This window comes from Ranitomeya imitator, chromosome 5 (assembly GCF_032444005.1).
Source record: "Ranitomeya imitator isolate aRanImi1 chromosome 5, aRanImi1.pri, whole genome shotgun sequence".
NCBI classification, from domain to species: domain Eukaryota; kingdom Metazoa; phylum Chordata; class Amphibia; order Anura; family Dendrobatidae; genus Ranitomeya; species Ranitomeya imitator.
The window spans coordinates 2,213,008-2,239,851 of record NC_091286.1 but is presented as its reverse complement, the minus strand read 5'-3'; the positions used below and the strand labels follow the sequence as shown (position 1 = coordinate 2,239,851).

The 26,844-nt window shown below is 47.2% G+C and overlaps 1 protein-coding gene across 1 annotated transcript in view; it reads right to left on the bottom strand.

Moving 5' to 3' along the window:
• Positions 1-26,844, bottom strand: part of ABCC8 (ATP binding cassette subfamily C member 8) — a 434,375-nt gene that overhangs the window by 232,919 nt on the left and 174,612 nt on the right. The window contains exon 10 of the mRNA XM_069768187.1: positions 10,893-11,055. Coding sequence (XP_069624288.1) covers positions 10,893-11,055 — 163 coding nt within the window. The remainder of the gene's footprint in view (positions 1-10,892; positions 11,056-26,844) is intronic.

Genomic DNA, 26,844 nt, shown 5'->3' with positions numbered 1-26,844 from the left:
TAGTTTCTCACATGAAGAGAGCTTCCAGCTCAGATATAGGATGGGAGGCTCCTCCACATTCACTTCATGAAATAGCACGGCTCCCAAGCCGACATCTGACGCATCTGCCTGGAACACAAACTCCTTGCTAAAGTCTGGTATGACCAGAACCGGATGTCTACACAGAGCCTGCTTCAGTTCCTGGAAAGCCATCTCGGTGTCAGCAGACCATTGAATCAACGTGGATCTTGTGTCTTGAAGGTCGGTCAACGGCGCGGCAATCATGGCAAATAGGGTTGAGCGAAACGGCTCGGACATTTTCAAAAGTCGCCGACTTTCAGCAAAGTCGGGTTTCGTGAAACCCGACCGGATCCTAGTGTGGGATCGGCCATGAGGTCGGCGATCTTCGCGCCAAAGTCGCGTTTCGTATGACGCTTTCAGCTCCATTTCTCATCCAATGAAGGAGGACGCAGAGCGTGGGCAGCGTGATGACATAGGTCTCGGTCCCCACCATCTTAGAGAAGGGCATTGCAGTGATTGGCTTGCTGTCTGCGGCGTCACAGGGGCTATAAAGGGGAGTTCCCGCCGACCGCCATCTTACTGCTGCCGATCTGAGCATAGGGAGAGGTTGCTGCCGCTTCGTCAGAAGCAGGGATAGCGTTAGGCAGGGTCCATTAACCCCCAAACCGCTTGTGCTGTAGCGATTTCCACTGTCCAACACCACCTTTTCTTTGCAGGGACAGTGGAGTTTATATTTTTGATATATCATCTCTGTAGCTTATTAGGCTCCTTATAAGGCTCCCTGATAGCTGCATTGCTGTTTGTACGCCGCTGTGCAAACCAACTGCTTTTATAAAAGCAAAAATCCTGAGAAAGTGACATCCAATGTATAAAAAAAGAACAAAATATGAAAATAAACATAAACAAAAAAACAGAAAAAAACAAAAGTATATACATCACATGGGAGAATACAGTCATGATTGAGAATAATAGAACACAACTCCAATAAAGAGACATCAAACAAGATAGCCGAGATATGAAGGCTGCACAGATTGAATGTATGCGAATAAAGATAAGATGTTATCTTTATTGGATGTCACTTTCTCTGTATATATTTCCCTTCAGCACACTGATGAAGGTCCAGTAACGACCGAAACGTTTGTGAATACTGTATGTAAATAAAACCCCCACTTTGCATCACAACACTTTTGGAGTGTGCTAGTCACTTGCATTTTACATAAAGGCTTGGGAACCTATGACCGTGCACCTCCTCCTTTTGGCTGTGCTGAACATTTTCTATATAACTACTTTATTATTTGGGCCTACTAACTGTGTTTCCTTCTCATCCTGCCCATTGCCCAGCCACTGCTAGATGAGTCCCCTTGCCCCCTTGCACTCTACACAGCCAGAATCTGACCCTGCTGAAAGTGAGGTTCCCCTTCCCACATACTATACCACCTTACACGGGGACAAAGAGGAAGGTGCAGATGAAAGTGCAGGTTCCTTCATCAGGTGGGGGGGGGGGGGAAATACTCGTTGGCGACGTCACTGGCACAGGGCCCCTCATAGTACGCAAAAGTGTCGCTGCCGGTGGGAGGCGCCCCCGCCGTCAAGCACACCGCCATACTTGAGGGGTCCTATGCCAGTGCCAATGCCAACGAGTGGGCCCCCCCTGCTTGCTCAGGATCACACCACTTGCAAAGTTTAAATACTTACCTCTCCCTGCTCCACCGCCGTGACGTATTCCACGTTTCCTGGGCCCACGAAAAACTTGAACCAGCCCTACCCCCCCACAACTTTAGCCAAATGACCCCCAATTTTCAATGACTAACTATTATTATAAGATAAATTAAGATTGACAAGCTTAAGTAACAAGAATAGATGTTTTTGGCATTAAAATGGGCACTGTAGGTGTTTTCCTGTCCTCCACTCACTGCCGACTTTGATTTCCCATTGACTTGCATTGGGTCCCGTGTTTCAGCCGATCCCCGACTTTTTGCAATAATCGGCCCGACTCGATCCTAAAAAATTAAAAGTCGCTCAACTCTAATGGCAAACCTTGGGATAAACCGCCAGTAGTAACCCACAATTCCAAGAAACGCTCTCACTTGCTTCTTGGAAAGTGGTTGTGGCTATTTCTGGATTGCCTCAATCTTGTTTATCTGGGGCTTGATCTCTCCCTTCCCGACAACATAGTGTCACGGCCACTCTTTCTGCGGCCGTGCCTGCTGAAGGGACCACCGCCGCTCCCCCCGCTCATACTTTCCCGCTGTGGCACGCTCCTGCTGCAGGCGCGCGTCCTCTCCTTCATTCTTCTCCGCTCTCTGGTTCTCGTCGGGTGCGTGTGCGCACCGCCCACTCCAGCACTTCCTCTTTCTGATTTACAGGCGCTCTGTATCTCCTCTCTGTGATCCTGGAGGACCGTGACCTGGAAGTCCTTCAGCACTCCATGTATTTAAGGCGATTCCTTCCTCTGCCCCTTGCCTGTCTGTCATTTGTGCTTCTGTGACTCAGGTCCATCTCTGTCTTTGCACCGCCTGTTCTGAGTCTCCGCTCTGTCCTGCCAGTTCAGCTTCTCTGCCTTTCCCAGGCTTCCTTATTTCCTCGTCCAGCCTTCCCAGTGTCCGCACCGTACTCTGTTAGTCTGGTGTCTCTGTTCTGTACTGCTTCCTTTGTGTCTTCCCCTTCGCAGTGCTCCTTTGGTCTCGCCTGTACTCAGCTCTTACCAAACTGTATTTCATCTTACCCCGCTCTGTCCGTCCTACGCCCAGCTTCTCTATTTTGTACCTCCTACTACTTTCTCCGGGTTCCAGCTTCTGCGGAAATAGTCTCCCTTGGGTCTGCCCCTAATGCACCCTGTATAGGGGGTGGTCTACCTGGTCAGCTCACCCTTGGGAGGTTTGTTGTCGTGGATCTGCGGGTCCACTCCAGGTGTTCCAAAAGATCTCACACATAGCCTAGATATTTGGCCCCATCCTTTATTATGGCACATATTTTGGGGTTTATGGTGAACCCTGCATTCGTCAACACATCCAGAACTGCTTGTACCTTTTGTAGACTACCCCAGTTTGGACTGAAGACCACAATGTCATCCAGGTAGGCGGCGGTATACTTCTTAAGTTTAGCCAGGATCCGATCCGTAGCCCTCTGGAAGGTTGCTGGAGCCCTCTGGAGACCGAAAGGCATTCTGGTGTATTGGAAACACCCATCAGGCGTCGAGAAGGCAATTTTCTCCTTAACACTCAGGAACATGGGGATCTGCCAGTAGCCCTCAATGCTCTCAATGAGTTCATCCACCCGGGCATTGGCTACGCATCACATTTTGAGACCTCATTCAGTTTGCGGTAATCAGTGCAAAACCGCCACTCACCGTCGGGCTTCGGCATTAGGATGACTGAACTTGATCATCTACTTTTCGACTCCTCAATCACCCCGAGGTCTAACATCTTCTTCACCTCATTTGCTATTACATTCCTACGTGCTTTGGGAATTTTATAGGGCCTTTGGTTCACCCTTACATGTGGCTCTTTCAACATGTCATGCTTGACCACCTGCGTATGCCCTGGCAACTCTGAGAACAGGTCCCGATACTGTTATCTCTGGGCCGGCGTGAGAGTCTCTGCAACGTTGACATCGTCCACTGTGGCTTTGCAACTGGCTCCCAAGCAAGGGGTTTCCAGCAATTCCCGATCTCGCCATGGTTTGAGCAAGTTCACATGGTTTATTTGGTGCGGCTTCCTTCGGCCTGGCTGGTGTACCTTGTAATTCATCTTGCTCAGTTTCTCCACCACCTCGTATGAGCCTTGCCACATGGCTAGGAGTTTGCTCTCCACCATGGGGATAAGCACTAGCACGTGGTCCCTTGGCTGGAACTGCCTCACTCTCACTGAACGGTTATGTACCCTTGCCTGTGCATGCAGAAGATGCTCCTTCATGATTGGCATCACTTTCGGCATCCTCTCGTGTAACTGGGCGAAATGTTCTATGATGCTCCGGTGTGGCATGGCCTTGCCTTCCCAGGTTTCCTTGGCAATGTCCAGGAACACTCATGGATATCGACCATACAGTGAGAAGCCAGTAGAAGCTTGAGGAACTTCTCTAATTGAGAAGAGCAGGAATAGAAGCAGACAGTCCCAGTCTCAACCGTCCTTCTCAATGACCTTCTTGAGCATCGCCTTCAAGGTCTTATTGAAACGTTCCACTAGGCCTTATGTCTGCGAATGGTAAACTGAGGTTCGCAGCTGGGCAATCTGAAGGACCTTACACAAGTCCCTCATTACCTTGCTCATGAAAGGGGTTCCCTGGTCTGTCAAAATCTCCGTCGGCAGACCCGTCCATGCAAAAAATATGAATAAGTTCCCGGGTGAAACTCTTGGCCGAAAAGCTTCTTAGTCGTACTGCTTCAGGGTACCGGGTCGCATAGTCCATGACCACTAAGATGTATTGGTGCCCTCGTGCAGATTTAACTAGAGGACCCACTAGATCCATTGCAATCCTCTCAAATGGGACCTCTATTACAGATAACAGGACTAGGAGATTTTGGAAGTGAGTAGAGGGAGCAGTTATCTGGCAGGTGGGGCAGGATCTACAATAATTTAGCATCTCCAGGTCACACCCCGTCCAGTAGAACCTCTGAATTATTATTTCCTGAGTTTTCTCTATCCCCAGATGACCCCCCAAAACATGTGAATAGGCCATGTCTAAAACCTTCCACCGGTAGGGACCAGGGTAAGATCCCTCACCTGAGCAGAGAAAAAATTTTCCCCTGAAACTCCCAGATCAGGAACCTTGGCCTCACTGACCACTGTCTCATCCTCGTCACCTGCCAGGACGCACAAGGGAACTCCTCCACCTCTGGCTGTGACGGGGATTGATCAGGGTTGAGTTGGCTTCTGTCTGAATCCCATAGCATTCCAACCTTTCCCCACAAGTCCCAAAGCAGGCTAAAGTTCCGCCCGATTATTACAGAGTGTAGCAAGTCTCTCACAACCCTGACCTCTTGGGACTCAGTGTCACAGTTTGTTTTTATATAGACTCTGGCGATGGGGCAGTCCTTGGCATCGCTGTGGATACAGCGGACGCTCATGTCAAATAGTCCTGACACAAGCACTCCATTTATAGTCACGTGACATGACCGCGGCCCCTCTCCGTGCTGATGGTCCACACTGCAAGTGGGATAAGCCTAATACGAGCAGAACCTGCTTAAGCTGCAATCCATCTGCTCAGAAGACAAAGGACAACGGGCCATGAGGAGTTAGGATCTCGTCCATGGCTCTCTGGAAGGTAGCTGGAGCACTTTGTAACCCGAGCGGCATCCATGTGTACTGGAACCATCCATCTGGTGTTGAGAAAGCAGTCTTCTCCTTGGCTTCTTGGGACATGGGAATTTGCCAATACCCTTTTGTGTGGTCTAGGGTGGTAATGTACCGGGCCAGCCCTAGGTTCTCAAAAAATACATCATCACGGGGCATTGGGTATGTATCGAACTTAGAGACCTCATTCAGCTTCCTATTGCAAAACCGCCATTCTCCATCTGGTCTTGGCACTAAGATTATGGGACTGGACCAGCCACTCTTGGATTCTTCAATGACTCCCAAGCTCAGCATCTGCTTTACTTCTTTTGAGATCACCTCTCGGCAGGAATCTGATATGTCTTCAAGTTTACCTGGACATGAGGCTCAGTCAGAACCTCATGCTCTATGATCTTAGTACAACCTGATAGACCTGTTCTCAGAACTCTGTTCCGAGGTAACAACTCTCAGCACTGCTGCTTTTCGGCATGTGACCTACCACGTCAGCTTCAGGATTAGCCACCAAACACGGAGCTTCCATGGGTTCACTATTTTGCCATGGCTTAAATCAGGTTGACGTGGTACCAGTACTATCCACTGAGCAGCATGGTGGCTCAGTGGATAGCCTTGCAGTGCTGGAGTCCTGGGTTCTAATCCCACCTTGGACAACATCTGCAAGGAGTTTGTATGTTCTCCCCGTGTTTGCGTGGGTTTCCTCCGGGTTCTCCGGTTTCCTCCCACATTCCAAAGACATACTGATAGGGAATTCAGATTGTGAGCCCCATTGGGGACAGTAATGATAACGTGTTGAAAACTGTAAAGAGCTGCGGAATATGTTAGCGCTATATAAAAATAAAGATTATTATATTATTAGGACTTTCTTCTTCCTGGTTGGTGGTCTTTATAGTTGACGTCTTTAACCTTTTCAACTGCTTCATAGGGGACCTGCCACTTAGCAAGGAATTTGCTCTCCACTGCAGGTGCCAGCACCAGTACTTGATCCCCAGGGCAGAAGTGTCTCACCCTCGTGGACCTATAGTACACCCTCGCATGCACCTCTTGTGCTTTGAGGCGGTGTTCTCTCATGATGGGCATCACCTCGGCAATCCTCTGTTGCATCTGAGCCACATGATCGATTATATCTCCTTTGCAACATCCAGGAGCCAACGGGGGTGTCGGCCATACAAAAGTTCAAAAAGAGAGAACCCAGTAGAGGCTTGTGGGATGTCTCTGATGGTGAATAGAAGGTACGGTAGTAGACAGTACCAGTCTATGCCATCCTTGTCTACGACCTTCTTCAACATGACGTTCAAGGATTTATTAAACCTTTCCCCGAAACCATCTGTGTAGAGATCGTAAACGGAGGTCCGGAGTTGGGTGATTTGCAGAGTTTTCCACAATTTCCTCATAACCTTTGGTATGAATGGGGTCCCTTGGTCCACTAGGATCTCCTTAGGCAACACTCTTCTTGAAAAGATGTGGACCAACGCCCAGGCTATACACTTGGCGGAGGAGTTTTGTAGAGGAATGACCTCTGCGTACCATGTAGCACAGTCCAATACCACCAGGATATACTGATACCCTCTGGCAGACTTGACCAGGGGTCCCACTAGATCCATGGCTATATGATCAAATGGCACTACAATAATAGGTACTAAGGGGCTACAGAAGTGGGCCACTGGGGAGGTCAGCTGGCAGGTGGGACAGGACCTATAATAATTTACGATTTCTCAGTGACAAATGAGCCAATAGAACCTCTGAAGGTTCCGTTCCTGTTTTTTTTCTATGCCCAGGTGACCACCTAACACATGTGCATGGGCCATGTCTAACACCCTGCGTCTGTACAGCCCTGGCAGCAGTAACTGCTCAATTACCTCTCCTATAAGCTTAGTGATGCAATATATTAACTCCCCATTCACATCAAAGGATATTGGCGCAGTGCACGGGGGGGGTCACATACATGATATTGGCGCAGTGCATGGGGGGGGTCACATACATGATATTGGCGCAGTGCACGGGGGGGTCACATACATGATATTGGCGCAGTGCACGGGGGGAGGGGGGTCACATACATGATATTGGCGCAGTGCACGGGGGGTCACATACATGATATTGGCACAGTGCACGGGGGGAGGGGGGTCACATACATGATATTGGCGCAGTGCACGGGGGGGTCACATACATGATATTGGCACAGTGCACGGGGGGAGGGGGGTCACATACATGATATTGGCGCAGTGCACGGGGGGTCACATACATGATATTGGCGCAGTGCACGGGGGGAGGGGGGTCACATACATGATATTGGCGCAGTGCACGGGGGGAGGGGGGTCACATACATGATATTGGCACAGTGCACGGGGGGAGGGGGGTCACATACATGATATTGGCGCAGTGCACGGGGGGAGGGGGGTCACATACATATTGGCGCAGTGCACGGGGGGGTCACATACATGATATTGGCGCAGTGCATGGGGGGGTCACATACATGATATTGGCGCAGTGCACGGGGGGGTCACATACATGATATTGGCGCAGTGCACGGGGGGAGGGGGGTCACATACATGATATTGGCGCAGTGCACGGGGGGAGGGGGGTCACATACATGATATTGGCGCAGTGCACGGGGGGTCACATACATGATATTGGCACAGTGCACGGGGGGTCACATACATGATATTGGCGCAGTGCACGGGGGAGGGGGGTCACATACATGATATTGGCACAGTGCACGGGGGGAGGGGGGTCACATACATGATATTGGCGCAGTGCACGGGGGGGTCACATACATGATATTGGCGCAGTGCACGGGGGGAGGGGGGTCACATACATGATATTGGCGCAGTGCACGGGGGGTCACATACATGATATTGGCGCAGTGCACGGGGGGGTCACATACATGATATTGGCGCAGTGCACGGGGGGGTCACATACATGATATTGGCGCAGTGCACGGGGGGGTCACATACATGATATTGGCGCAGTGCACGGGGGGAGGGGGGTCACATACATGATATTGGCGCAGTGTATGGGGTCACATACATGATATTGGCGCAGTGCACGGGGGGGTCACATACATGATATTGGCGCAGTGCACGGGGGGGTCACATACATGATATTGGCGCAGTGCACGGGGGGGTCACATACATGATATTGGCGCAGTGCACGGGGGGAGGGGGGTCACATACATGATATTGGCGCAGTGCACGGGGGGGTCACATACATGATATTGGCGCAGTGCACGGGGGGGTCACATACATGATATTGGCGCAGTGCACGGGGGGGTCACATACATGATATTGGCGCAGTGCACGGGGGGAGGGGGGTCACATACATGATATTGGCGCAGTGCACGGGGGGAGGGGGGTCACATACATGATATTGGCGCAGTGCACGGGGGGAGGGGGGTCACATACATGATATTGGCGCAGTGCACGGGGGGAGGGGGGTCACATACATGATATTGGCGCAGTGCACGGGGGAGGGGGGTCACATACATGATATTGGCGCAGTGCACGGGGGGAGGGGGGTCACATACATGATATTGGCGCAGTGCACGGGGGAGGGGGGTCACATACATGATATTGGCGCAGTGCACGGGGAGAGGGGGGTCACATACATGATATTGGCGCAGTGCACGGGGGGAGGGGGGTCACATACATGATATTGGCGCAGTGCACGGGGGGGTCACATACATGATATTGGCGCAGTGCACGGGGGGGTCACATACATGATATTGGCGCAGTGTATGGGGTCACATACATGATATTGGCGCAGTGCACGGGGGGGTCACATACATGATATTGGCGCAGTGCACGGGGGGGTCACATACATGATATTGGCGCAGTGCACGGGGGGGTCACATACATGATATTGGCGCAGTGCACGGGGGGAGGGGGGTCACATACATGATATTGGCGTAGTGCACGGGGGGAGGGGGGTCACATACATGATATTGGCGCAGTGCACGGGGGGATGGGGGTCACATACATGATATTGGCGCAGTGCACGGGGGGATGGGGGTCACATACATGATATTGGCGCAGTGCACGGGGGGAGGGGGGTCACATACATGATATTGGCGCAGTGCACGGGGAGAGGGGGGTCACATACATGATATTGGCGCAGTGCACGGGGGGAGGGGGGTCACATACATGATATTGGCGCAGTGTATGGGGTCACATCTACTATATAATTGTCTAAGGGTCACTTCCGTCTTTCTGTCTGTCACAGATATTCATTGGTATCATATCATACATGATATTGGTGCAGTATATGGGGTTACATACATGATATTGGTGCAGTATATGGGGGTCACATACATGATATTGGTGCAGTATATGGGGGTCACATACATGATATTGGTGCAGTATATGGGGGTCACATACATGATATTGGTGCAGTATATGGGGGTCACATACATGATATTGGTGCAGTATATGGGGGTCACATACATGATATTGGTGCAGTATATGGGGGTCACATACATGATATTGGTGCAGTATATGGGGGTCACATACATGATATTGGTGCAGTATATGGGGGTCACATACATGATATTGGTGCAGTATATGGGGGTCACATACATGATATTGGTGCAGTATATGGGGGTCACATACATGATATTGGCGAAGTGTATGGGGTCACATCTACTATATAATTGTCTAAGGGTCACTTCCGTCTTTCTGTCTGTCTTTCTGTCTGTCACAGATATTCATTGGTATCATATCATACATGATATTGGTGCAGTATATGGGGTCACATACATGATATTGGTGCAGTGTATGGGGGTCACATACATGATATTGGTGTAGTATATGGGGGTCACATACATGATATTGGTGCAGTATATGGGGGTCACATACATGATATTGGTGTAGTATATGGGGGTCACATACATGATATTGGTGCAGTGTATGGGGGTCACATACATGATATTGGTGCAGTATATGGGGTTACATACATGATATTGGTGCAGTATATGGGGGTCACATACTTGATATTGGTGCAGTATATGGGGGTCACATACATGATATTGGTGCAGTATATGGGGGTCACATACATGATATTGGTGTAGTATATGGGGGTCACATACATGATATTGGTGCAGTATATGGGGTTACATACATGATATTGGTGCAGTATATGGGGGTCACATACATGATATTGGTGCAGTATATGGGGGTCACATACATGATATTGGTGCAGTATATGGGGGTCACATACATGATATTGGTGCAGTATATGGGGGTCACATACATGGTATTGGTGCAGTATATGGGGGTCACATACATGATATTGGTGCAGTATATGGGGGTCACATACATGATATTGGTGCAGTATATGGGGGTCACATACATGATATTGGTGCAGTATATGGGGGTCACATACATGATATTGGTGCAGTATATGGGGGTCACATACATGATATTGGTGCAGTATATGGGGGTCACATACATGATATTGGTGCAGTATATGGGGGTCACATACATGATATTGGTGCAGTATATGGGGGTCACATACATGATATTGGTGCAGTATATGGGGGTCACATACTTGATATTGGTGCAGTATATGGGGGTCACATACATGATATTGGTGTAGTATATGGGGGTCACATACTTGATATGGACGTGTAGAGGGCGAACGCCCGCAGGCTGGTCATCTCCTTCTGCCGCGTCTCCTCCACGTTGCGGTGGAATATCTGCTCCCATGAATACAACTTCAGCAGTTTGATTCCGCGCAGCATTTCATTCGTTTTCTTAAGACGCTCGTTGGAATATTCCTAAAACATGGAGCATTATAATCTTCACTAATCCGTTATAAGCTGGGGCGTGGTACTACATGGGAGGCAGGATCTCGTACATGTGATCTCAGGATCTAGCAGGAGAGGATAATCTATATACATAATTGTCTAAGGGTCACTTCCGTCTGTCTGTCTGTCCTTCTGTCACGGTTATTCGTTCGCTGATTGGTCTCAACAGCTGCCTGTCATGGCTGCCGCGACCAATCAGCGACGGCCACAGTCCGGTTAGTCCCTCCCCTGCTCCCCTGCACTCACTGCCCGGCACCCACTCTGTAATCCCCCGCGGTGTAACGCACTCTGTTACCGCTGCTATTAACCCTGTGTGTCCCCAACTATTTACTATTGATGCTGCCTATGCAGCATCAATAGTAAAAATATGTCATGTTAAAAATAATAAAAAAAAAAACAAAACCTGCTATACTCATCCTCCGTCGCCTTTCTCGCTCCTCGCCACGCTCCCGGGACCGCTCCATTGCAAGCGCCAGCTTCCGTTCCCGTCCCAGGGCTGGTGTGCGACAAGGACCTGCCGTGACGTCACGGTCATGTGACCGCGACGTCATCATAGGTCCTGCTCACACCAGCCCTGGGACCGCAAGCTTCCGCCTGCAATGGAGCGATCCCAGGAGCGTGGCGAGGAGCGAGAAAGGCAGCGGATGGTAAGTATATGTTTATTTATTTTTTTAAGTCTCTATAATACGTGGCTCAGTGCTGGGCAATATACTACGTGACTGGGCAATATACTACGTGGCTCTGCTATATACTATGTGGCTGGGCAATATACCGTACTACGTGGGCTGTGCTATATACTATGTGACTGGGCAATATAATATACGTACTACGTGGCTGGCAATATACTACGTGGCTGGGCAATATACTACATGACTGGGCAATATACTACGTGGCTGGCAATATACTACGTGGCTGGGCAATATACTACGTGGCTGGGCAATATACTACGTGGCTGGCAATATACTACGTGGCTGGGCAATATACTACATGACTGGGCAATATACTACATTGCTGGGCAATATAATACGTGGCTGGGCAATATACTACGTGGCTGGGCAATATACTATGTGGCTGGGCAATATACTACGTGGCTGGGCAATATACTACATTGCTGGGCAATATAATACGTGGCTGGGCAATATACTAAATTGCTGGGCAATATACTACGTGGCTGGGCAAAATACTATGTAGCTGGGCAATATACTACATTGCTGGGCAATATACTACGTGGCTGGGCAATATACTATGCGGCTGGGCAATATACTACGTGGCTGGGCAATATACTACGTGGCTGGGCAATATACTACTTGTCTGGGCAATATACTACGTGGCTGGGCAATATACTACATTGCTGGGCAATATACTACGTGGCTGGGCAATATACTACGTGGCTGGGCAATATACTATGTGGCTGGGCAATATACTACGTGGCTGGGCAATATACTACGTGGCTGGGCAATATACTACTTGTCTGGGCAATATACTACGTGGCTGGGCAATATACTACATTGCTGGGCAATATACTACGTGGCTGGGCAATACACTACGTGGCTGGGCAATATACTATGTGGCTGGGCAATATACTACGTGGCTGGGCAATATACTATGTGGCTGGGCAATATACTACGTGGACATGCATATTCTAGAATACCCGATGAGTTAGAATCAGGCCACCATCTAGTCTATATATATAATTGTCTAAGGGTCTGTTTGTCTGTAACCGAAATCCCGCGTCGCTGATTGGTCGCGCCCGGCCAGCCTCGACCAATCAGCGTTCATAAATAAACTACATACATATACTAGAACGAGAATAACATGGAGGACGGTGTGTGAGGGAGAGAATAACATGAAGGACAGTCTGTGAGGCAGAGAATAACATGGACGACAGTCTGTGAGGGAGAGAATAACATGGACGACAGTCTGTGAGGGAGAGAATAACATGGAGGACAGTCTGAGGCAGAGAATAACATGGAGGACAGTCTATGAGGGAGAGAATAACATGGACGACAGTCTGTGAGGGAGAGAATAACATGGAGGACATTCTGTGAGGCAGAGAATAACATGGAGGACAGTGTGTGAGGAAGAGAATAACATGGAGGACAGTCTGTGAAGCAGAGAATAACATGGAGGACATTCTGTGAGGCAGAGAATAACATGGAGGACAGTCTGTGAGGGAGAGAATAACATGGACGACAGTCTGTGAGGCAGAGAATAACATGGACGACAGTCTGTGAGGCAGAGAATAACATGGACGACAGTCTGTGAGGGAGAGAATAACATGGACGACAGTCTGTGAGGGAGAGAATAACATGGAGGACAGTCTGAGGCAGAGAATAACATGGAGGACAGTCTATGAGGGAGAGAATAACATGGACGACAGTCTGTGAGGGAGAGAATAACATGGAGGACATTCTGTGAGGCAGAGAATAACATGGAGGACAGTGTGTGAGGAAGAGAATAACATGGAGGACAGTCTGTGAAGCAGAGAATAACATGGAGGACATTCTGTGAGGCAGAGAATAACATGGAGGACAGTCTGTGAGGGAGAGAATAACATGGAGGACAGTCTGTGAGGCAGAGAATAACATGGAGGACAGTCTGTGAGGCAGAGAAGAACATGGAGGACAGTCTGTGAGGGAGGGAATAACATGGAGGACAGTCTGTGAGGGAGGGAATAACATGGAGGACAGTCTGTGAGGGAGAGAATAACATGGAGGACAGTCTGTGAGGCAGAGAATAACATGGAGGACAGTCTGTGAGGGAGAGAATAACATGGAGGACAGTCTGTGAGGGAGGGAATAACATGGAGGACAGTCTGTGATAGAGAGAAGAACATGAAGGACAGTCTGTGAGGGAGAGAATAACATGAAGGACAGTCTGCGAGGGAGAGAATAACATGGAGAACAGTCTGTGAGGGAGAGAATAACATGGAAGACAGTCTGTGAGGGAGAGAATAACATGGAGGACAGTCTGTAAGGGAGAGAATAACATGGAGAACAGTCTGTGAGGGAGAGAATAACATGGAGAACAGTCTGTGAGGGAGAGAATAACATGGAGGACATTCTGTGAGGCAGAGAATAACATGGAGGACAGTCTGTGAGGCAGAGAATAACATGGAGAACAGTCTGTGAGGGAGAGAATAACATGGAGGACAGTCTGTGAGGCAGAGAATAACATGGAGAACATTCAGTGAGGGAGAGAATAACATGGAGAACAGTCTGTGAGGGAGAGAATAACATGGAGAACAGTCTGTGAGGGAGAGAATAACATGGAGGACAGTATGTGAGGGAGAGAATAACATGGAGGACAGTCTGTGAGGCAGAGAATAACATGAAGGACAGGCTGTGAGGGAGAGAATAACATGGAGGACAGTCTGTGAGGGAGAGAATAACATGAAGGACAGTCTGTGAGGGAGAGAATAACATGGAGGACAGTCTGTGAGGGAGAGAATAACATGAAGGACAGTGTGTGAGGGAGAGAATAACATGGAGGACAGTGTGTGAGGGAGAGAATGACATGGAGGACAGTCTGTGAGGGAGAGAATAACATGGAGGACAGTCTGTGAGAGAGAGAATAACATAGAGGACAGTCTGTGAGGGAGAGAATAACATGGAGGACAGTCTGTGAGGGAGAGAATAACATGGAGGACAGTGTGTGAGGGAGAGAATAACATGGAGGACAGTCTGTGAGGGAGAGAATAACATGAAGGACAGTCTGTGAGGGAGAGAATAACATGGAGGACAGTCTGTGAGGGAGAGAATAACATGAAGGACAGTGTGTGAGGGAGAGAATAACATGGAGGACAGTGTGTGAGGGAGAGAATAACATGGAGGACAGTCTGTGAGGGAGAGAATAACATGGAGGACAGTCTGTGAGGGAGAGAATAACATAGAGGACAGTCTGTGAGGGAGAGAATAACATGGAGGACAGTCTGTGAGGGAGAGAATAACATGGAGGACAGTGTGTGAGGGAGAGAATAACATGGAGGACAGTCTGTGTGTAATGACTCTATAGAATATAGGAGATTCACTTTTTGTATTGAAGAACTGAAATAAAGTATAAAAAAATTCTAATTTTGTAAGAAGCACGTGTATTACACACACACACACACACATACATATAACACACACATATTACAGACATATACATATTACACACACATCTACATATTACACACACATATCTACATAGTACACATATACATAATAAACACATTACACATGAACATTACATACATATACATGTTATGCAAATATACATATTACACAGACATTACACATGAACATTACATACATATACATGTTACACAAATATACATATTACACAGACATTACACATGCACATTACATACATATACATGTTACACACACGTTACACACACATATACATATTTCACACACATATGTTACAAATATATACATATTACATACACACATCTACATATTACACACATCTACATAGTACACATATATATACATATTTAACACATATATTGCACACATACACATAAATATTACACTATTACACACAAATCTGGATAAGTTGGAAACTTGGGCTGAAAGGTGGCAGATGAGGTTTAACAATGATAAATGTAAGGTTATACACATGGGAAGAAGGAATCAATGTCACCATTACACACTGAACGGGAAACCACTGGGTAAATATGACAGGGAGAAGGACTTGGGGATCCTAGTTAATGATAAACTTACCTGGAGCAGCCAGTGCCAGGCAGCAGCTGCCAAGGCAAACAGGATCATGGGGTGCATTAAAAGAGGTCTGGATACACATGATGAGAGCAATATACTGCCTCTGTACAAATCCCTAGTTAGACCGCACATGGAGTACTGTGTCCAGTTTTGGGCACCGATGCTCAGGAAGGATATAATGAAACTAGAGAGAGTACAAAGGAGGGCAACAAAATTAATAAAGGGGATGGGAGAACTACAATACCCAGATAGATTAGCGAAATTAGGATTATTTAGTCTAGAAAAAAGACGACTGAGGGGCGATCTAATAACCATGTATAAGTATATAAGGGGACAATATAAATATCTCGCTGAAGATCTGTTTATACCAAGGAAGGTGACGGGCACAAGGGGGCATTCTTTGCGTCTGGAGGAGAGAAGGTTTTTCCACCAACATAGAAGAGGATTCTTTACTGTTAGGGCAGTGAGAATCTGGAATTGCTTGCCTGAGGAGGTAGTAATGGCGAACTCAGTCGAGGGGTTCAAGAGAGGCCTGGATGTCTTCCTGGAGCAGAACAATATTGTATCATACAATTATTAGGTTTTATACCTTTGCCCGAAACTAAGAGTCTTTCCACCCTGGATGACCTCATGGGGTGGGCAGAGCTATAGAATGCCCTCCTCTTTCTTGAGTATACGAAGAAACATCATCCCACGTATCTTGGCGTATGAACCTCGTAGAAAGACAACACCTGTGTCGTTATGCTAAGTGTGACATAGGAATTCATTTAAGTATAGACTTAGGGTAGCTGGGTGACCGAGTTACGTAGTAATCTGTCTCTCAATTGTGCTGGTTCTGGAACCTAGAAAACTCACTGGCTGATAGTTCTACCGAGGCACATGTCAAAATTGTATTTGTCCCACTTCTATCATTAATCGGTGCTATGATATGCATATTTGCAAAGACAAAGGAACCTTGCTTTTTTCCATGTGCTTCCACTTGTACTTTCAGTTTAAAACCATAAAACTCCTCAGTTAACGTTGCTGGCACGCTGATCTCACATTACAGGTGTATAGCAGGGGGGAGGGAGGAAGAGTGGCTTAGAATTTCAGCCTGTGCTGGCAGGCAGAGAGGAGAGGGGGGTCACAGAACCCATAGAATGTGTCTTGAACCATGGCACCTTCTGAAAAATCACTCAGACCATGGCATTTTTTACATTATTGTGACACCTCCCCCTTTTGGATGGTGCTACGGAGACAGAAACACTCAGTACTCCTCCATGCGCACCTCAGCAGGTTCGCCCCGACGGGACAACCCATATGCATTGCCATGCTCACTGCCCTTTTTGTTTCACGGTAAAGTCATTGGTCTATTAGAGGGCAAGACTCCCGCGTAGCAACCTTCCGTTGGTTCCACACATGGCTTGTAGCCAGCGCAGAGTGTTGTGGTCGGTCACCATAGTGAAGGTGCGACTACAGGGCCCAGACCATGGCCAGGCACTCCTTTTCGATGGTGAAACAGGCGACTTCCCTCGGCAGAAGCTTTCGGCTCAGGAACAACACGGGGTGCCCTTGGTTCCCAGAGTCGACCTGGCTGAGCAAAGCACAGGACTGTTTTCAATGCCTGGAAGGCCCCCTTACAGCCGTCTGTCCAGAAGTCTGTTTGGGGTAGCTTATTCCTGGTGAAGTCCGTCAACGGTTTTGCCAGGCTACTATAGTTTTGTACGAAACATCTAAAATACCCTGCAGTGCCCAGGAAGGACATCACTTGTTTCTTAGTCCTTGGGGTGGGCCAGGATGCGATTGCGTCCACTTTCCCGGGCTCTGGCCTCATGGAGTTCCCGCCTACCCGGTTCCCCAGGTAGTGGACCTCTCTCATACCTATCTGGCACTTTCCTGGCTTGATGGTCAGACCTGCTTGGTGAATTCACCTGAGCACCTCCTGGAGATGCTGCAAGTGTTCATCCCAGGAGAAATTGAAGACGGCAATGTCATCCAAGTATGCCAGCTTGTACTTCTCCAGTCCCTGAAGCAGGTAGTTGACCATCCGCTGGAAAGCGGCAGGGGCATTCTTCATGCCAAATGGCATGACCGTGGACTCGTACAGTCCAAAGGGTGTGATAAAGGCGGACTTCTGCACCTCGGGGCTTAGGGGAATCTGCCAGTATCCCTGTCATGATAATGTGAATATGACATGTTTGAGTATCTACCTAACAGTTTCATGGCTTTTCAGACACACGCTGTGGGCCTTTCCGACCCCCCTCTTCCCAGTCTGCCTGAGTGTGTAATTCAAAACCCCTCATTTTCCCCCTCCCTCCAAGAATTTATATGGCTTTACACTGTGCAGTCAGACTCTGTGAAAATCCCTCATTCCCCCTCCCACCGGGTACTGGTTAAAACTGATATAGGAAGCATGGGCTTCTATTGTGCTTTTAAGGGTGTATATATATTGGCACCGATCAGGGCTAGAGATATAAGAATTATATATTCTGGATGTCCATCAAGGGATCTATAACTCCCTGAAATCGCTAGAACCTAAACCCAACGAGTGCAAAGTGCAGGTTTCTCCATATACAGGTCATGGAAGTACGCCGTGTTTACACTTAAAAGAATCGCACCGACGTGGTGCACCTCTTAATCCTGGTGGCTTTTCATATACGAGATTCATACAGCGAGAGAGAGGCATAAAATGGGTGCCATACCTCTAAGTAAAGGAGAGGTTTCAGCCTCTAAATGAGGTCACCCCATGGGGAGGGCTTCTTCACCTGTCTTTGTCTGGGGTCTAGCTGCTATACAGGGGTGATACATTTGGATATATGCTCGTTCTTCCCCCCACAGCACACGGTCGGCCATGAATTAAGATGTCATAACGAAATGTAAGTGTTTTTCATCTTTAATCCCATTTTATTTGTAATAGTATTGTACATATGATATTTGTCTTCTTTATAACATCTTTTTATACCCTCTGTAAACACTGCCTACCTTTTTTTGGAGTAAAATATAAACATGTACTAGCTAGTCTCTCCTTGCTCTATAAAGAACTGTCCTCTGAAGTGAATTACGCCACTAATCTTGTTTGGCTCTGGACTCGTTAATAATTAAGAAATAGCCAGTACATAGCAGGCAGCTTTTCTGGCAACTAATTACTCTAGGTGCAGTACCTAGACTGACCTGAGGGTAAGGGGGCGCCAGAGAGCTGCAAGATCCAAACCGAAACTGGGAAGTGGGATGTAGATAAATCTCCTTCAGAAAGAACCTGGGGCAACCAAACAACACCGCTTCAAGACAAATTGGTGAGTGCTGGGGATGATAAAGGTATCCTCCCCGTCAACCGTGACATATTGGTGGCAGCATGGTGGGATTCCTGACAATCCCTGACTCAGATCCATTATAGACAGATATTTTGCGCCAGCTAACCGCTCAAGTAGCTCCTCGATGTGTGGCATGGGGTGCGTGTCAAAGGCTGTGATGGCATTGAGCCCCCTGTAGTCAACGCAGACCTGGGTGGTCCGATCCTTCTTTGGCACGAGAACTGTTATGACCTGGTGGTCAGGACAATAATGGACCTGGTGGTTAAGAGCACACGGAATGACCTGATAGTTACTGATAATAAGGACGAGCTCTGGGACGTGGGAACTCTGCTGACCGCAATCCCTAAACCTATCAAACACACTAGAAATAGCCGTGGATTGCGCCTAACGCTCCCTATGCAACTCGGCACAGCCTAAGAAACTAGCTAGCCCTGAAGATAGAAAAATAAAGCCTGCCTTGCCTCAGAGAAATTCCCCAAAGGAAAAGGCAGCCCCCCACATATAATGACTGTGAGTAAAGATGAAAATACAAACACAGAGATAAAATAGATTTAGCAAAGTGAGGCCCGACTTACTTAACAGACTGAGGATAGGAAAGGTTACTTTGCGGTCAGCACAAAAACCTACAAAAAGACCACGCAGAGGGCGCAAAAAGACCCTCACGATGCGGAGGCGCTCCCTCTGCGTCCCAGAGCTACCAGCAAGCAACAAATTAAATAGCAAGCTGGACAGAAAAATAGAAAACCAAAGAAATACAAGCTGGAACTTAGCTTCTGATGGGAAGACAGGTCACAAGAACGATCCAGGAGAGAACTAGACCAATACTGGAACATTGACAGGTGGCATAGAGCAAAGATGTAAGTGGAGTTAAATAGAGCAGCAGCTAACGAACTAACCTAGTCACCTGTGAAACTCAGAAACACCCACCAGAGGAAGTCCATGGACAGAACCAGCCGAAGTACCATTCATGACCACAGGAGGGAGCCCGACAACAGAATTCACAACAGAGAACTACAGGTGAGGCCCACACGCTCTTTGACTGTTGAATCACCACCAGCTGTAACATCTCAACGATCTCCTGGCGCATAACTTGCTGCACCTCGTCGGAGATCTGATAGGGTGTTCATCGTAGTGGGGCATGATTCCAGGTGTCCTCGTGGACCGCTAACTCAGTCCTTCCAGGTCGGTTGGAGAACATGGCCCGGAAGGGTTCCAGCATGGTTCACAACTGCGACCGCTGGGGTTCGGTTAACAAGGCGCTTACTGTTGTGAATTCTGCCTTTGGGCTCCCTCCGGTGGTTGTAGGTGGTAATGCAGTTGTCCCTGGGTTGCAGTCCTGGTCAGGTGTATCTGCTGATTGCAGTTCTGACTGGGGTATTTAGGTGTGCAGGATTCATTAGTCCTTGCGAGTTGTCCATGGTTGTTGGGAGGTGTTAGACCTCTGTCTGGTTCCTCCTGCCTAGCTGCCAAATCAGCAAAGATAAGTGTCTGGTTTTGTTTCTGTGGCACACATGCTGTGTGCTTGATAATTCAGTGCTATTCATTTGTTTTTTCTTGTCCAGCTTAGATTGTGTCAGTATTTACTCAGTCTAGTTGGATTCTCAGGAGTTGCAGATATATGTTCCACGTCTTTAGTTAGATGGTGGAATTTTTTGTATTATCTGCTGTGGATATTTTTGGAAGGGTTTTAATACTGACCGCTTAGTATTCTGTCCTATCCTTTCCTATTTAGCTAGAGTGGCCTCTTTTGCTAAATCCTGTTTTCTGCCTGCGTGTCTTTCCTTTCCTACTCACAGTCAATATTCGTGGGGGGCTGCCTATCCTTTGGGGTTCTGCTCTGAGGCAAGGTAGAATTCCTATTTCCATCTATAGGGGTATTTAGTCCTCCGGCTGTGTCGAGGTGTCTAGGGTTTGTTAGACACACCCCACGGCTACTTCAAGTTGCGGTGTTAGTTCAGGATTTGCGGTCAGTACAGATACCACCTACTCCAGAGAAAGTTTCATGCGGCTCCAAGGTCACCGGATCATAACAGTACAACTGGCCGATAATGAGTTAAATGCATCTCAGAAGAAGGGAAGAAAGGTGTTGAGACATTTTTTTTTCTGCAGTCTGCTTTGTCTTCTCTTCCCTCTTTTTCTCTGGGTGGCTGAGGAGTCTTGAGCTAGCATGGATGTTCAGGAATTAGCTTCTCGTGTAGACCAGCTTGCTGCTAGGGTACAGGGTATTTCTGATTATATTGTTCAGACTCCTGTTTTAGAGCCGAAGATTCCTACTCCTGATTTGTTTTTTGGTGACAGGTCCAAATTTTTGAGTTTTAAAAACAACTGTAAACTGTTTTTTGCTCTGAGACCTCGATCCTCTGGTGATTCCATTCAGCAGGTTAAAATCGTCATCTCCCTGCTGCGTGGCGACCCGCAGGATTGGGCATTTTCCCTGGAATCTGGGAATCCGGCTTTGCTTAATGTAGACTCCTTTTTTCAGGCTTTAGGATTATTATATGTTGAACCTAATTCTGTGTCTCAGGGTCAAGAGGCGGCAGAATTGTATTGTCAGAAATTTAGAAAATGGTCTGTGTTGACTAAATGGAATGATGATGCTTTGGCGGCAATTTTCAGAAAGGGTCTTTCTGAATCCGTTAAAGATGTCATGGTGGGGTTTCCCACCCCTTTCGGTCTGAGTGATTCTATGTCTCTGGCCATTCTGATTGACCGGCGCTTGCGGGAGCGCAGAACTGTGCGCGCTGTGGCGTTGTCCTCAGAGCAGATTCCTGAGCCAATGCAGTGTGATAGGATTCTGTCTAGAACAGAACGACAAGGATTCAGACGTCAGAATAGGTTGTGTTATTATTGTGGCGATGCTTCTCATGTCATTTCAGTCTGCCCTAAGTGGACAAAGAGGATCGCTAGTTCATTTACCATCAGTACTGTACAACCTAAATTTCTGTTATCTGTGTCCTTGATCTGCTCATTGTCATCATTTTCTGTCATGGCGTTTGTGGATTCAGGCGCCGCCTTGAATTTAATGGACTTTGAGTTTGTCAGGCGTTGTGGTTTTCCCTTGCAGCCTTTGCAGAACCCTATTCCTTTAAGGGGCATTGATGCTACACCTTTGGCTAAAAATAAGCCCCAGTTTTGGACACAGGTGACCATGCGCATGGCGCCAGCCCATCAGGAAGATTGTCGATTTCTGGTGTGGCATAATTTGCATGATGCTATCGTGCTGGGTTTTCCGTGGTTGCAGGTACACAATCCTGTGTTGGATTGGAAGTCTATGTCTGTGACTAGTTGGGGTTATCAGGGGGTTCATAATGATGTTCCTTTGATGTCAATCTCCTCTTCTTCCTCTTCTGAAATTCCAGAGTTTTTGTCTGATTTTCAGGATGTATTCGATGAGCCCAAGTCCAGTTTCCTTCCACCGCACAGGGACTGTGATTGTGCTATTGACTTGATTTCAGGCTGTAAGTTCCCTAAGGGCCGACTTTTCAACCTGTCTGTGCCTGAACATACCGCCATGCGGAGTTATGTTAAGGAGTCTTTGGAGAAAGGGCATATTCGGCCATCTTCTTCACCGTTGGGAGCGGTATTTTTTTGTTGCTAAGAAGGATGGCTCCTTGAGACCCTGTATTGATTATCGCCTGTTGAATAAAATCACGGTAAAGTTTCAATACCCTTTACCTTTGCTTTCCGATTTGTTTGCTAGGATTAAGCTGACGTATCAGACAAGCAGGACCGAGGTGGACTTTGTGGACATTAAAATCGAGGTTGATGAAAATCTGTATTTACAGACAGATGTTTTCAGAAAGTCCACCTCTGTCAATTCACTGCTACATGCGGACTCGGGCCACCCATATAGCACCATTAGGGCCATCCTGGTTGGTCAGCACCTAAGAATGAAGCGGATATGCTCTTCTACTGCTAAATTTGAAGCACAGGCAGCTGATCTCAGAAGTAGATTTCAAGCAAGGGGGTACAGTAATAGAAGTATTAGAAAGGGATATTTGAGAGCTAGACATTCACCACGGGATGAATTATTATGCTCAGGAGGAAGAAAACAAAAAAGGAACGAACAACATGATGTTGTACGGTATATTACAACTTACAACAGTGAATGGTCTACAATGAGGGGCTGTCTCCAAAAACATTGGGACATCCTTAGGAGTGATCCAACGCTCTCTAAATAGCCTTACTGATTACCCTGCAATTACTGCCAGAAAAAGTAGAAATTTGAGAGATCTGCTGGTCTCCAGCCACTATGCCCCTAAAAAAACAACTGTGTATGACTTTGGCTCGGGGGGACCACCCAAAGGGTGTTTCCCATGTGGAAACTGCATTACGTGCCCAAATATCTGCCGGACCACTACTTTTGATTCAGTGGACGGTGATAGAACTTATACTATTAACCATCATATCAACTGTAATACAACTCAAGTAGTCTATTATGCGGTGTGCGGGTGTCCAAAAGTTTATGTGGGTTTAACATCTCGACGTTTAGGAACTCGCATACGTGAGCACGTATGCGACATTATGGCCGCAAAAACAGTGACGGATGTGTCGCTGTTAAAGACAATACCACGTCATTTTAGACAATTTCATGGGTGTTGTCCCAAAACATTTCAAGCACGAGGTATAGATCACGTCATCTGTGGCATAAGAGGAGGTGATGTTAAGCGTATACTGGCACAGCGAGAGTGCCGTTGGATTACCCTATTGGGCACCATGGCTCCCATGGGTCTTAATGAAACCCAGGGTTTTTCATCCTTCCTATAGATTATGTCGGGTATGCTTTTCTGTCCTTTGCCATTAGCCATCGATTTTAATTTGTTTCTCTGTCATTGTTTTATTTTAGAATATTGTGAGTCTGATTCTTTCCGACTGCCTTCCGTGATTGGGGACGTCTACATGGATGTGGCACAGGAAGTTATCCATGCCTGAAGAAATCACATGAACTTCTTAAATAGAACACACTGAGGATTACAAAGTGTCATGAAATGATATATTTGTTACGTGTCACAGAGCATACACAGTGATCTTGTTGGTGTGTTCTGATACATAAGCTAATCAGTTGGTATGGTTATAAGTAGATATGAGTGATTTACTGATATACAAACATTTATCTTGTTCCTTTTCATGGGTTGCCCCTGTATCTCGGAATAGACAGTGGGATTGATGATTTTAATATAGGTTATGTAATTCCACATTATGTAATGGCTCACTTTATGTCACTCTCACTTTTTGTTTTACATAGGCTGTTCTGGCACTATTTAATTCACTATGCCTTATGGCACGTGAACCGTATCATTTTTCTATTTTGGAGGGGACTTCTGCCCATGGAGTTAGGCGGATTGTACCCCCAGTAGAGAATTTGACCTATTATATTGTGGTAGCTGGCTATCTTATTTGACCGACCACTGAGAACGATAGCACTTGTCACTTTTTATTGGCACTAGTCACTTTATACGCACCTGATTTTCAGCCCCGTGTTCAAAGGCGACTGCTTGTCACGTGATGTGGGCGTAGCGCTAGCCCGCTCACGTGATAGTGGAGAGCCGACGGAGCATGAGGGCTGGAACGCAGGGATGCGGTTCACGCATGCGCACTAGAATCGGCACTATCGTCGCCTGATTGGCGACGACCTGTATATAAACCGGATGGAGATCCGAATTAGGCTACGCCCCCTGAGGAAGCGGTAATCACCAGACGCGAAACGCGCGTTGGGGTAACCTACAGCAGACCAGGACGGGACTTGCCACGCCAACTATGGGTAAATAAAACCATTGGACCTTACTCCATTGTGCATCACTATTGATTTATGTCTGACCGGCTTGGCGGTGCGACAGCTGTTACATACCACTGGTATTTTACATATGAACTACAATGGGCAATCTAAATGCCATGGTTTGTCAGCAGGGCTACATTTATTAGCAAAGCACATTGGTTGTATGTTGTATATTTGATGGTGGTCCGATCTGGGATCTGTTGTATTTATGTACTTACGGATTTATCACTTGTTATTACATATGTGGTACAAATTTTAACATATTTTGTATAATTTTCAATAAATATTATTCTAATTGGTTATATTAGTCTCGGCAGTGTATTTGACTCTTGGTTCTCCTTGGATATTTGATTATGATTTGAGTCGCCATTATTTATTTGGATAGATAACTTTTACTGATGTTCTGTTTATATATTTACTCAGTCTAGTTGGATTCTCAGGAGTTGCAGATATATGTTCCACGTCTTTAGTTAGATGGTGGAATTTTTTGTATTATCTGCTGTGGATATTTTTGGAAGGGTTTTAATACTGACCGCTTAGTATTCTGTCCTATCCTTTCCTATTTAGCTAGAGTGGCCTCTTTTGCTAAATCCTGTTTTCTGCCTGCGTGTCTTTCCTTTCCTACTCACAGTCAATATTCGTGGGGGGCTGCCTATCCTTTGGGGTTCTGCTCTGAGGCAAGGTAGAATTCCTATTTCCATCTATAGGGGTATTTAGTCCTCCGGCTGTGTCGAGGTGTCTAGGGTTTGTTAGACACACCCCACGGCTACTTCTAGTTGCGGTGTTAGTTCAGGATTTGCGGTCAGTACAGATACCACCTACTCCAGAGAAAGTTTCATGCGGCTCCAAGGTCACCGGATCATAACAGTACAACTGGCCGATAATGAGTTAAATGCATCTCAGAAGAAGGGAAGAAAGGTGTTGAGACATTTTTTTTTCTGCAGTCTGCTTTGTCTTCTCTTCCCTCTTTTTCTCTGGGTGGCTGAGGAGTCTTGAGCTAGCATGGATGTTCAGGAATTAGCTTCTCATGTAGACTAGCTTGCTGCTAGGGTACAGGGTATTTCTGATTATATTGTTCAGACTCCTGTTTTAGAGCCGAAGATTCCTACTCCTGATTTGTTTTTTGGTGACAGGTCCAAATTTTTGAGTTTTAAAAACAACTGTAAACTGTTTTTTGCTCTGAGACCTCGATCCTCTGGTGATTCCATTCAGCAGGTTAAAATCGTCATCTCCCTGCTGCGTGGCGACCCGCAGGATTGGGCATTTTCCCTGGAATCTGGGAATCCGGCTTTGCTTAATGTAGACTCCTTTTTTCAGGCTTTAGGATTATTATATGTTGAACCTAATTCTGTGTCTCAGGGTCAAGAGGCGGCAGAATTGTATTGTCAGAAATTTAGAAAATGGTCTGTGTTGACTAAATGGAATGATGATGCTTTGGCGGCAATTTTCAGAAAGGGTCTTTCTGAATCCGTTAAAGATGTCATGGTGGGGTTTCCCACCCCTTTCGGTCTGAGTGATTCTATGTCTCTGGCCATTCTGATTGACCGGCGCTTGCGGGAGCGCAGAACTGTGCGCGCTGTGGCGTTGTCCTCAGAGCAGATTCCTGAGCCAATGCAGTGTGATAGGATTCTGTCTAGAACAGAACGACAAGGATTCAGACGTCAGAATAGGTTGTGTTATTATTGTGGCGATGCTTCTCATGTCATTTCAGTCTGCCCTAAGTGGACAAAGAGGATCGCTAGTTCATTTACCATCAGTACTGTACAACCTAAATTTCTGTTATCTGTGTCCTTGATCTGCTCATTGTCATCATTTTCTGTCATGGCGTTTGTGGATTCAGGCGCCGCCTTGAACTTAATGGACTTTGAGTTTGTCAGGCGTTGTGGTTTTCCCTTGCAGCCTTTGCAGAACCCTATTCCTTTAAGGGGCATTGATGCTACACCTTTGGCTAAAAATAAGCCCCAGTTTTGGACACAGGTGACCATGC